Consider the following 13,603-nt stretch of genomic DNA (forward strand, 5'->3'; position numbering starts at 1 on the left):
TGAAGAGGCTCGGTGGATCCAGGATAAGATGGAAATATCCTGACAGTGCAGAGATACTGGCTCTGATTAAAATCTCGGAATTGCTCTTCGACCGTGTACTCAGGATACCAGCGGTATCCAGCCTCAGTCATTACCCTGACCAACTTAGCAGTATGGCCGGGTACATCTAGGCATCGAGTCAGGCGAACCACTTGATTGAGGTCGCGAGTGGCCATCTGAAAGCACAATCATAATGCAAGGGCATTAGAATTTCTAGCAAAATTTCGGCAGCATAACAGCTGTAAATGCTCAAGAAGGATTTTGAGACATTTGACAAAGGATTTCATACACACTCAACATCATCATATCAAAGTTCTGGATCCATTCTAACGACATAATGTGGTAGTAGAACTGAACTAGGCTTGTATCCATCAAACTTATAAGGTACTACTGATTAGTAACTCGTGATCCTGATAGAGAGAACAGATCCTAATTCCTTAACCCCCGGTAGAAGAATGGACTGACTCAGATCAGAAAGTCATAAGGTAAAGGAGTAAAAAGAGCCTTACGTTCCATCCCACAAACAATTCCCCTACATATAACTAAAGAATTTCTAGACTCAACATCGACCAGTTTGGCTTGGAGAACCTACAGGCAGTCCGGCTCTGATGCCAACGCTGTCAGGACCCCGACTCGATGTCACATCGATCTAGCTGGTAACACCTCATATCACTTTGCGGCCTCACGCACGGTATTCCCACGGGTGTCGTCTTACCTTTTCCCGGGACCGTTTGCGCCTTTTGGCTCACGTATATGATAGTGTCGCTAGCATCCATATGATAAAGAGCCCGGGCTGACATGACTAGTCGTAAACCCAAAGTGGCACAGACTTACAGGGACAGGCATCCATGACCTAGCTTCGAACGTGTCGGTCATCAGCAAGTGGGTCCGGGCTGTAGCACTGGGCTAGCAGGACTCCGGTAAACCGGGCTGTAGCGGGCTAACAGGACTACGGTACTCAAAGCGTGACATTTCCCCGAAGGGACAGACACAGGAACGAAGAAGGACACATGCCGGCCAGCCTAAGTGTTCCAGAGCAGTAGCAAGCTACCATGGCTCAGCGGTAACACTAGGAGACATTTCCCGGTAAGAGAGGCTACTAAAGATAAACAACTAGATAGTCAGATCCCACACATACCAAGCATTTCAATCATACACACAATATGCTCGATATGTGCAAATACAACGAAGCATCACAACATGACTCTACGACACAAGTACTTTATTTAAGGCTCAGTGAGCCATACATAACATACACAAAGGTACGGGTCTCACGACCCGACATACAAGTCATACATTCATACAAACCAGCAGCGGAAGTAACTTGTCTGAGTACAGACAACTAGTAAAATAAAAGAGGCTTGGAAAGCCTAGCTATACTACGTGGTCCTTCACAAGCTCAGGGTCACCACCTGGGTCTTTAGCCTACTCGTTGATGTCAACGTCTACATAGAACCCATCAGAAGGGGTTGCAGCGTCTTCTGTAAAAATGTAGATTATAGCAACATGAGTACAAAGGTACTCAGCAAGACTTACATCAGATCCTACATACATGCATAGTATCAAGAAGGGTTGGTGGAGTTATTGCAGCAAGCCAGCTCTGACTCTTGGCTAGGCTATCCTACGATACTTCAACTTGAAATGGTTTTGCGCACACGAGTCCACTACTCACCACTTCAATACACTACCGAGGATCCGCCTCCGTCTTCCTACGGAAGAGCCATCCTCGGCACTCACACTTATCTTGAGGCTTTTAACGGTTTCCATTTACTTGTCTATGAACTGTATAGGCAACCAAGTAGTCCTTTACCGCGGACGCGGCTATTCGAATAGATTATGATAACCCTGCAGGGGTGTACTTCTTCATACATGTTTCCACCACTTAGCGTCTGCACACGACATGTGCTCGGCAGACTTCAAGCGAAAGCCGACGTGGGTGTAGACCACGACCTACCTAAACACTTAAGCCTCTAGTCCAGGTTTATCGCCTATTCAGGTTCCATCCGCAGGGAGTCCGGCCGGGGTTTCCCATACGGCCCCGAACGATGTGAACAGGGTTCCCGAGATACCTAACGGGTATTCGGTACACCGTGCCACGTACCTACCGCATCACAGCCCACCCCTACGGTCAGCGCTGTCCACGGCCTCCAGTAGGCTACAAACACCAGAAACTACTTGCAACTCCTGGACAGAGAGCTAGGGTGAATAAGAAGTCGAGCGGGGTCATATTTCAGGGCCCAATGCATGGTAGTAGCTGTATCTTAAATCACGCATACAGATCTCAGTGCTTAAGGTCGGCTTCAATGAAACAACCCACCATGTACTCCTACATGACCTCTCATCGATACCTTTACCAAATCGTGTTCACCACACCACTCTCATTACCGAGATAAACATTTCACTCTAGCCCATCACCCAGATGAACCAGACCTGACACGACTCTAAGCATAGCAGGCATAGCAAGGTAGGAACAACACATACATATGGCTCAAACAACTCCTACACATGCTAGTGGGTTTCATCTAGTTACTGTGGCAATGACAGGTCATGCAGAGGAAATGGGTTCAACTACCGTAGCACACAGCAGTTTGAAACGCGTTGTCTTAATGCAGTAAAAGAGAGCAGGAGCGAGAACATGGGATTGTATCGATATGATCAAATGGTTGGTTGCTTGCCTGATGGTTCGATGCACTGATACGGTTCTTCGTTAGGGTAATCACGGTACTCCTCGGAGACAGAACCTGTCGCAAAGGGCATCGATACACAAGCATCACCAAACAATGTGCAACAATATGATGCATGCATGAAACATGGCAATATGAGTGTATTGGGCTAATGCAACTAAAGCCAGAAGGGTTTGAACAAATTTGAATCAAAGATTCAAATTCCAAATTCAAATATGGCCTTTTAAAGTGCCTTTCCTTGTTCTGCTTAAAACATCAATTTAACTTGTTTGATCATGCATGAAAATAGTACAGATGGATAGATTGGATTTTTCTGATCATTTTTCATATATAATTTGTCCAATTTGGAGTTACAGAATAAAAGTTATGAAGTTTTGAAGTTTAAATAATATTCTGGAATTTCCTGATTTAAATTAAATCCAGAAAATCAATTACTGCGTCAGCCTGACGTCGGTGTGACGTCAGCAGGTCAACGGAACTGGTCCAGGTCAAACCTGACAGTGGGTCCCGCATGTCAGGGTGATTATTTTAATTAAAACTTAATTAAAACTAATCCTGTTTAATTAACAGGGCTGGGCCCCACCTGTCATTGACTCAGGGGAGTCAACCAGGGCCCACCCGTGGTCAAACCCGAGTCGGCTGCACCGGCGTTTAGCCGCCGGCGAGCCCGACGCGGCGGCGGAAGTGGTTTTGGTCATTTCGGCCACCAAACGGACTGCGGAGACCACCGGAGTGGAGCTGAGGCCAACCCGCAGCTCTTGGCGGAGCCCGTTGGGGTCGGGGTGGCCGGAGTCGACGGCGGCGAGCTCGGCTGCGGCCGCCGGGGTTCGGTCGTGCACGGAAACGGTGCTGGAGCTCGAAGTCGAGCAAAGCGAGGCGCTAGGGATGCTCTACGGGGTCTTGCGAACTCGTTGGACTCGCCGGGGTGACCAAATGGTCACCGGAGCTGCGTCGACGGCGAGCTCGGCGACGGCGGAGGTTCGGCCGTGGTGGGGAGGTGGCTACGGTGAGGGAACGAGGGGAAGGAGAGGGGGAAACGGTGGCGTAGCTCACCGCGGTTGCAGTGGGCGTCGAAGCGGGCTCGGGGACGCGCTGGAGACGGCGAATTCGACGGCGACGGTGGTCGGAGCCCGAAGAGGGGAACGGCGATGTGGCGGCGATGCAGGGCTTCCGGGGAGCTGTGGAGCGGTGGGGAGGAAGAGGGAGTCGAGGCGGAGCTCCTGAGCTAGTCGGGGGAGCGAGGGGTGGTCGGAGATGGCTGCTATGGCGAACGGCGGCGACGGTGGTGTTCGGCCGTGTGAGAGAGAGAGCGAGGGAGAGGAGGGGAGAGCCGGGGGAGAGTGAGAGAGAGCAGGGGGGATCGGGACGGCCTGCGGGAGTCGTCCACGCGGCCAGGAGCACGTCGGCAAGCAGGAGGTGGCCGCGCGGCCGTGCGCGCGCGAGCACGCAGCAGCTTCGGGGCGAGGGGAGGAAGACGACGGAGAGCTGCAGTGGTGGGCTGGGCCGCTGCTGGCTGGGCCGGCCAGCTGGCTGGGCCGCACAGTGGAGGAGCCCAGGTAAGTTTTCCTCTCTTTTTATTTCTGTTTCTGTTTTATTTAATATATCTGCAACTTTGTTGAATTAAATAAAATACCTAGGCAAGTTCAAAAATCACCAAACTATTCCTGGCCCATAGTTGGATTATTTCCAACATGAAACATTTTAGTTTGGAGATATTTGAGCATTTAAATATTTTATATTATTTTAAATGCCCAAATTCAAATATTTATGAATTAATTCAAAAACCCTAAGATGGCCTAGGAAAATGTGCACCACTTTTGGCAGAGGTTCTGAACCAAGACAAAAATGATGGGCATTTTAGAAGGGCATTTCAGGTTCATTGAAAATTATTTTAGTAAACCCTAGTTGGTTTCAGAGGGGACTGGGGGTTCTGTCATCCCCATTTCAAGTTTCTGATGAAAGAGTAAACATGATGCAACACTCTAATGCATGACTAGCTAGGTTGTGACAGATACTTGGATCGGTCAGATCGTGAAGACGTACGACTACATCAACCGTGTTGTGCTAACGCTTCCGCTTTCGGTCTACGAGGGTACGTAGACACACTCTCCCCTGTCGTTGCTATGCATCACCATGATCCTGTGTGTGTGTGTGTGCGTAGGAATTTTTTGAAATTACTACATTCCCCAACAATCTTTTGTAATTGTGAGCACTCATTAAAATATGACATGTTAAAAGGTTGATGTTGGACAAGGAAGACAACATAATGGGTTATGTTTTCTTATATCTGAAATAAAGTATATTGTCATGGATCATCCAACATGTTGAGCTTGCCTTTCTCCCTCATGCTAGCCAAATTCTTTGCACCAAGTAGAGATACTACTTGTGCTTCCAAACATCCCTTAAACCAGTATTGCCATGAGAGTCCACCATACCTACCTATGGATTGAGTAAGATTAAGTAAGTTGTCATCGGTGCATGCAATAAAAATTGCTCTCTAAATATGTATGATCTATTAGTGTGGAGAAAATAAGCTTTATACGATCTTGTGATATGGAAGTAATAAAAGCGACAGACTGCATAATAAAGGTCCCTATCACAAGTGGCAATATAAAGTGATGTTCTTTCGCATTAAGATTTTGTGCATCCAACTATAAAACTGCATGACAACCTTTGCTTCCCTCTACGAAGGGCCTATCTTTTATTCTTGTCTTATACCTTATGCAAGAGTCGTGGTGATCTTCACCTTTCCTTTTTTACATTTTATCCTTTGGCAAGCACATTGTGTTGGAAAGATTCTGATATATATATACCCAATTGGATGTAAGGCATCATGAACTATTATTGTTGACATTACCCTTGAGGTAAAAGGTTGGGAGGCGAATCTATAAGCCCCTATCTTTCTCTGTGTCTGATTAAAACTTTGAACCCATAAATATCGCGTGAGTGTTAGCAATTGTGAAATACTAAATGATAGTTGAGTATGTGAAGTTTGCTGAATCAAAGCTCTGACATAGACTCTTCCTGAAAATAAGATGAATTGTAATTGTTTGATGACTAATAACACGGTTTGTTAGTTCTCAAGAAATTTTATGATCTATACTTTAACATGTGAATAGTTTGTTACTTGATCATGAGAAGTTTTATGAGTTGAGCTACTGTTATGATATATAATGATGCTAGAAAAGGTGATTGAAATTATCATTGATCAAACTTGTGCACCTGCTAGCATTCACACTTCATAAATTATTTCTTTTATCATTTACCTACTTGAGGACGAGTAGGAATTAAGCTTGGGGATACTGATACGTCTCCAACATATCTATAATTTATGAAGTATTCATGCTATTATATTATCTGTTTTGGATGTTTATGGGCTTTACTAAACACTTTTATATTATTTTTTGGAACTAATCTATTAACCGGAGGCCCGGCCCAAATTGTTGTTTTCTTGCCTATTTCAGTGTTTCGAAGAAAAGGAATATCAAACGGAGTCCAAACGGAATGAAACCTTCGGGAGAGTTATTTTTGGAACGGAAGCAATCCAGGAGACTTGGAGTAGACGTAAGGGAAGCTTCGAGGAAGCCACGAGGCAGGGAGGCGCGCCCTACCCCCTGGGCATGCCCCCCATCCTCGTGGGCCCCTCGTGGCTCCCCTGGCCGACTTATTTCGCCTATATATGTCCATATACCCTAAAAACATCAGGGAGCAGAATATATCGGGAGTTCCGCCGCCAGAAGCCTCCGTAGCCACCGAAAACCAATCTAGACCCGTTCTGGCACCCTGCCGTAGGGGAGAATCCCTCTCCGGTGGCCATCTCCATCATCCCGGTGCTCTCCATGACGAGGAGGGAGTAGTTCACCCTCGGGGCTGAGGGTATGTACCAGTAGCTATGTGTTTGATCTCTCTCTCTCTCTCTCGTGTTCTTGATTCGGAACGATCTTGATGTATCGTGAGCGTTGCTATTATAGTTGGATCTTATGATGTTTCTCCCCCTCTACTCTCTTGTGATGAATTGAGTTTTCCCTTTGAAGTTATCTTATCGGATTGAGTCTTTAAGGATTTGATAACACTTGATGTATGTCTTGCATGTGCTTATCTGTGGTGACAATGGGATATCATGTGATTCACTTGATGTATGTTTTGGTGATCAACTTGCGAGTTCTGTGACCTCGTCAACTTATGCATAGGGGTTGGCACACGTTTTCGTGTTGACTCTCCGGTAGAAACTTTGGGGCACTCTTTGAAGTTCTTTGTGTTGGTTGAATAGATGAATCTGAGATTGTGTGATGCATATCGTATAATCATACCCACGGATACTTGAGGTGACATTGAAGTATCTAGGTGACATTAGGGTTTTGGTTGATTTGTGTCTTAAGGTGTTATTCTAGTACGAACTCTTGAATAGATCGATCAGAAAGAATAACTTTGAGGTGGTTTCGTACCCTACAATAATCTCTTCGTTTGTTCTTCGCTATTAGTGACTTTGGAGTGACTCTTTGTTGCATGTTGAGGGATAGTTATATGATCCAATTATGGTATTATTGTTGAGAGAACTTGCACTAGTGAAAGTATGAATCCTAGGCCTTGTTTCTTAGCATTGCAATACCGTTTACGCTCACTTTTACCACTTTCTACCTTGATGTTTTTATATTTTCAGATTACAAAAACCTTTATCTATCATCCATATTGCACTTGTATCACCATCTCTTTGCCGAGCTAGTGCACCTATACAATTTACCATTGTATTGGGTGTGTTGGGGACACAAGAGACTCTTTGTTATTTGGTTGCAGGGTTGTTTGAGAGATACCATCTTCATCCTACGCCTCCCACGGATTGATAAACCTTAGGTCATCCACTTGAGGGAAATTTGCTACTGTCCTACAAACATCTGCACTTGGAGGCCCAACAACGTCTACAAGAAGAATGTTATGTAGTAGACATCACCATGCATGACAGTGCCATTGGTGGCCACTCCGGGTCGACAGCCACGTATCAACGCATTAAGAAGTTGTTCGAGTGGAAGGGCATGAAGCAGGACATCGACGACTACGTGCGGCAATGCTAGGTTTGCCAGCAAGCAAAGCATGAGCTGCGCAAACCAGCGGGCAAAGTTGGCACCATTCCCCATTCCCACGGCTCCATGGCAAGATCTGACAATGGACTTCGTCGAGGGTTTGCCCAAATTTGAGGGGTATGACGCAATCATGGTGGTGGTCGACCGCTTCACCAAGTTCGCGCACTTTGTGCCATTGCGACATCCGTTCACGGCGACACATGTGGCAAAGGTGTTCTGGGACAACATTGTCAAGCTGCACGGCATCCCTTCATCCATCGTGTCCGATTGCGACAAGGTGTTCACCAGTGTGCTCTACTGCACTGCTACCATCCGCAGGCTGACGGACAAAGTGAGCGCGTGAATCAGTGCGTGGATATGTACCTGCGCTGCGCTGTCCACGATACTCCGCGACAATGGCGTCGCTGGCTGCCCTCCGCAAAGTTCTGGTACAACTCCGCTTCCACTCCTCTTTGGGTTGCTCTCCGTTCAAGGCGTTGTACGGTGTTGAAGCAAACGAGGGGAGCATGGCCACCTGGCCGGCAACACAAGCAACCTTGACGGATCGGGGAACAGTGGGACTGGACATTGCACAAGGACAACTTAAGAATGCAGTTGACTCGGGTGCAGACTAAGTACAAGAAGTTTGCAGACCGGAATCGCACCGAGCGCGTCTTCCAGGTTGGTGATCAAGTGCTCCTGAAACTCCAACCTTACATGTAGAAATCTGTGGCCAGCCGCCCTTGCGCCAAGTTGGCATTCAAGTTCTTCGGGCCCTTCTCCATCATCGCCAAGATCGATCCCTCGGCATACAAGCTGGAATTGGCTTCCGACAGTCGCATCCATCCCGTGTTCCATGTTTCCCAACTGAAGCCCTTCACACCCAACTATACACCAGTGTTCTCTGAACTACCTGCGACTGCAGACTTGTCGGCGGTGGATTCCATGCCTGCGGAGATATTGGATAGAAGAATGAAACGAGGTGACGCTCCGGTGATTCAGGTTCAGGTGGCTTGGGACACAACTCCGCCATCAACAACCTGGGAAGATTATGAGGTACTTCGACAGCGCTACCTGCTGGCCAAAATCTGGGACGACAGCACCATCGAAGAGGGAGTCACTTCTCAAGATGGGGAGAATGTCAGATCGGTAGTGCACGCCACCACCGCGTGACTGCCAGTTGGCCTAGCCAAGTGTAGGCGTGCGTGGGTTCCACTTGTAAGTGTATGAGAGGCCAAGGGCTGGTTGGGTCGCGCAAGTACTTACGCCCTGGAGAGGGGTTGTATCAAGTATGCTGATGAAAAGATATTCTGAATTCCCTCACCTACTTTCCCCTCGCTCACCCCCTTCTCCCTCACCCTCCTACTCCGATCCCCTCCCGAAGCCTACTCTAGTCGCCTTCGATCCAGATCGGGGCGTTACATCCCAATCCACTAATCATTTGCGGTAATCACCGACCTCCATCCACCAATTATTTTATCTTTGTAAGGATGAATTTTGGTTAACTGAAAAATTGCATAATTATATTTATTGTTAAAAGATGAACTTTGGTTAACCAAAAAAGTGCATAATTGTCGACATCGTATAACTTCGCCCCGAGCTTTCTACTAATCACTTTATTTTAATTTGCCAAATGTTACACCACAAGGTGTGCGTTCAAACTCTCTTGGCATTAAATCCTAGCGAGCAACCGAGCTGTTCAAGCAGGCCACAGTTTCCTGCTTTACAATCTCATATTCTCATAAGCTGTTTCCAATGGCCAGGCAAACCAATGAACTACTGAACTGAACAATGAAAGTAAATACCTTAATTGTGCAATAACTCTTATGTTCATCATGGATCCGCAATCATAAGCAGTAAAGCATGATCTCAAGAAGAAAAATTGCTCAAGGGTTGTCCATATAACTCAGTTCCAGTATTATAAAAAGCGGCCCAGGCAAATTCTAGCCTCCTGACTGAACGTGAAGTAGCTAGTTCAACTAGAATTCTCCACCATTTTAGGCACCGCGGCATCTCAAAATAAGAAAGAGGAACAGGTTCTTTGCGTACAGAAAATCATCCGATCTGGCATGAAAACAAGGATCCAACAATACACACAGAGCAGGCGCAAACTGCATGCTCCCGCTTAGTTGAACTTTCCCTAGGCTTAGCGACCACAGAATTCACTTTATGGCTCATACTTGAGGTGATGCTGACGATTCACTCTTGTCACCTGTTGCCTTCTCTCCTGCAGTTTTGTCTTCGGCGTTGTTTGCAGCTCGCTCATTCACACGGGCCTCATCTTCAACCAGGGATCCAGTGCGCATCAGTTCTTTGACCTTGCGGAATTCATCGTAGTGATTGCGGCGATGCTCTTTGAAACTCACTGATGATCTGTCAGCTTCTGAGTCTGCATGAACACCAAACATATCACTGCCTGTTCGAATAACGTCCTGGACTCTGCCTGTTCGAATAACGTCCTGGACTCATATAGTAAGCTTACTATTCCCACATTACGTTGATAATTAAGTATACACTTATGCATGACATCAAATACAAATATAAATCATGATATAAGATAGCAACTTAGAAAGAGTTACAAAAGGTTTATCTTAGCTAGCTAATTCAGAAGAGCTATATGAGTAATCATATAGTTGGATCACTTATGGACTTCATTACAGAAAGCTGATACCATAAAATCAAGTCGCATAACTCAGCTAGTCAAATATATTGAACATCAGTAATTACTGATTTACTCTAGCAGCTCTAGAAACATAAAATGGTAACTGAGAAAGAAGCTACCAACCATCATCCTGTTCCATGGCATCTGCATCATCATCTGAGGATGCCCACTCATCATCCTTTGAATCATTTTTACTTGAAGAGGCCACACCATTTAAAGCAGTCAATATAGCTTCAGCACTAACAGTCTCATCTAGACACTTGTCGAAAGGGCGTGTTGGTGATAGTGACCCTAGAGAGCAAGCAATGAAAGCAATTATCCAGCGCTTGCACATTATGAGCACAAATAGTGGTCAGATATGATGAGATACAAGTAACAAGACATATACCATCTTCTTCATCCATCATAGGGTGATACGGTGTCTTGGGCTCGGTTATCTTCTGCCTCACTGGCTTGTTTGATTCAATCTCATACAGATTGTCCTCATTCCACTTCACGCGATAGGAACTGAAGAGAAAAAAGTCAAAATAATGGAAGCAAAATCAAGCAAGTTGAGGTCTAGCTCACACTTATGCAGCCAGTTCAGTTGATTTCATTAGCTCTGGATCATAGCGCAGCATTTGCGCCAAAAACATGGTTTCGCGTACATGTAAAACCATATAAAAATACAAATGGTACTACAAAATCATACCCATTTTTTCCAATACCACGTCCATGTAGAAATCAATAGCTAGGCTTTATTGTGTTTAAGCAGGCAACAGATCAATGCTATTTTCTATGTCTTCATAGTAGCATAAAATGCAAAAGCCAAATAGAGAATCTTATATCGAATATAAGCCCTTTGACATATTAGCTCTATCAGTCCTTCCAGTTTCTCAAACAGAGAATACTATTTTGTATAAAACCTGGATTAAGTTCAAGACTGTCTACACACTTTAATTTACCATGTCATGTTGCAATGTAAAAATCAATTGTATTACTCAGGACACCAAACAAATATGCTGAACCCTTGTTCACAAGTTGGTTAAAAAAAAGAGAAATGCTTATGCTCCATCATTATGCTAGCCCAGAGATAAGATTTGAAACAACCCAAGCCAAGTAATGGAGTACTAACTAACACTCTGAAAAACGTACATACCAAAATAAGTCAGTATGCATCATTTCTTTCAAACAGTTTCTTATTGATCTCGAAGGAGGAATTAAGACTACTAACCTCATGCTTTAAGTTTCTGATGAGTGAGGATCAAGAAATGTTTAGACAGCAATTCAAAGCCAGATAACACCACCTATTCTAGGTTTCCCTGCAGAAAAAAACTGTCAAGAGTAAATCGAACAAAGATGCACATATTTTGGGAGGTGGGAGTGTGCCACTGTGACAAACGGACACGACATGCTCAGACCATCTAATAGTGCGTCTGACACATGGGAGGTGGGACAAGCTAATGACCAGACGGCAATTATCAGCAAGAATCTATGGCTTTTGTAGTCAATCAAATGTGCAGTTTTCTGATAATTTTGACAGAATGTGTATACCAACAATCTTCCAAAAACATACTTCTTAATAGTACACAAATCGATATGGAATAGTTCAACACGATAATAAGCAAAATTTGCTATGTGACATTGTAAAATGGGGGCAATTGTGCGTCACACCAAAATGGTGGCCCTATACATAACAGTAGAATTACTATACTACTATTGTAACAACCAGCAAGAGGGCTGCACGAAACTGTTTACTTAATTTGCCTTCCATCCTCCTAGCATTACTGCTCAAGAACAAGCAAGTACTCCCTCGGCACCGCACCGGCACACACTGCTGCACAATTTCTCTTCGCTGTACTGGCCGCCTTGCTTTCTACAAGGGTGCCCTACAAAGGCCAAACATGCCATCACCAGCCATGATGGTGTGTTCAACAAAGACGGCCTTAGTCGAGTTAGTTCACTGATGGGCATGCTTCAGCCTGGCGCAACGCGGCCATGACGGGAGTGTGCCACTGTGTAGTGGCACCGGAGACCATAGCTACAAGGCCGTGAGGCGTGAAAGGCTGAATCTGAGGATTTGATTTACGGTGGTGAACAATCGGCCGGGGCTACACGAAATGTTTATTCCCTCTGAAAAAAAGATGGAATGACTGTATTACGGTGGCTTCAGTGTGCTGTGGCAGATGGCCGGTCACCATTTCGGAGCCAAACCCCATGATTTTGTACCCATAATTAAAACTAAGAAAAAAAGATCATCATCGAAGTATTGTGCGGGCGCGACAGGGCGGATCTCGATGGGGTGCCCAAAACTCGTAGAACTTATTTTTGTTTTAACTAGTCATCGCTGGATGACCCCAAAAAAAATCCCATACCTCGAAAAATCAATGTCCGAGACCGCGGACGGGGCGGAGACAGCGGACGCGCTATGAGGTCTAGAATGGGAACGGCGGTCCCGGCGAGGCGGGATGGGTTGGTGGGCGGCTGAGGGGTGGGGGCGGGCGTCGGCGATGACGCGGAGCTAGGGCACGGCGGCAGCTCTGAGGCGCGGCGGGATCGGGTCGGGTCGGATTGGTAGGGTCGGTAGGTCAGGCGGAGAAGAGGAGGGGCACGGGACGGGGTGGTGGTGGCGGTGGAGAGGAAAAGTCGCTGCTACGGGGATCGGCCGCGCGTCGTGGCGAGGAGGAGATGGATTTTGACCGGGATCGCGGGGAATTACCTTAGCTGCTCTCGGCAGTGGTTCCGGCGGAGGAGCGAGCTCGGCGTCGAGGTGGACGACGAGGGAGGAGCGGCGGAGGAGCGAATCGTGGTCGGGGTCGGGGTCGAGGTGGGCAAGGAGGGGCGGAGGAGCACGCGCCGGAGGTGTGGTGTTTCCGTGGCTTATTTCTTTTCTCACGCTCCCCCACTCTGCCCCCGGTACTTCCACACAATTACCAGAAAATCCCACCCCTACTGTGAACTTTTTTTTAACACAACGCAAGCGCTCATATACATGCGCATACACTCACCCTTATGAACACACATACGCACACCCTATCCCTATGAGCACCTTCGAAAAACTGAGCCGGCATATCATCTTGAAATTTATGAAGTCATCGTAGGCACCTCGTCATCGACGGGAACGTCTCCTCCCATTGAATGCGCATCGCCGGAAATCTTGAAATAAATTCAGGAATAAATGC

The 13,603-nt window shown here is 46.4% G+C and overlaps 1 protein-coding gene across 1 annotated transcript; it reads right to left on the minus strand.

Annotated features, from left to right (window-relative positions):
• Positions 1-9,630: 9,630 nt before the first annotated feature.
• Positions 9,631-13,294, minus strand: LOC119286732 (protein phosphatase inhibitor 2-like). Its single transcript, XM_037566175.1, has 5 exons — positions 13,141-13,294; positions 11,656-11,743; positions 10,831-10,949; positions 10,566-10,733; positions 9,631-10,169 (listed from the first exon to the last, which is right to left on the minus strand). The coding sequence occupies exons 2-5, from the start codon at positions 11,658-11,660 to the stop codon at positions 9,955-9,957; spliced, it is 507 nt and encodes a 168-aa protein (XP_037422072.1). The 5' UTR covers positions 11,661-11,743; positions 13,141-13,294; the 3' UTR covers positions 9,631-9,954.
• Positions 13,295-13,603: the final 309 nt, after the last annotated feature.

This window comes from Triticum dicoccoides, chromosome 4A (genome assembly GCF_002162155.2).
Source record: "Triticum dicoccoides isolate Atlit2015 ecotype Zavitan chromosome 4A, WEW_v2.0, whole genome shotgun sequence".
Lineage (NCBI taxonomy): Eukaryota > Viridiplantae > Streptophyta > Magnoliopsida > Poales > Poaceae > Triticum > Triticum dicoccoides.

Coding starts and splice junctions, on each gene's coding strand:
- LOC119286732 (XM_037566175.1), bottom strand. Junction 10,734..10,830: donor TATGATGGATGAAGAAGATG/GTATATGTCTTG, acceptor CTTGCTCTCTAG/GGTCACTATCACCAACACGC. Junction 10,170..10,565: donor TGCCATGGAACAGGATGATG/GTTGGTAGCTTC, acceptor GTGTTCATGCAG/ACTCAGAAGCTGACAGATCA.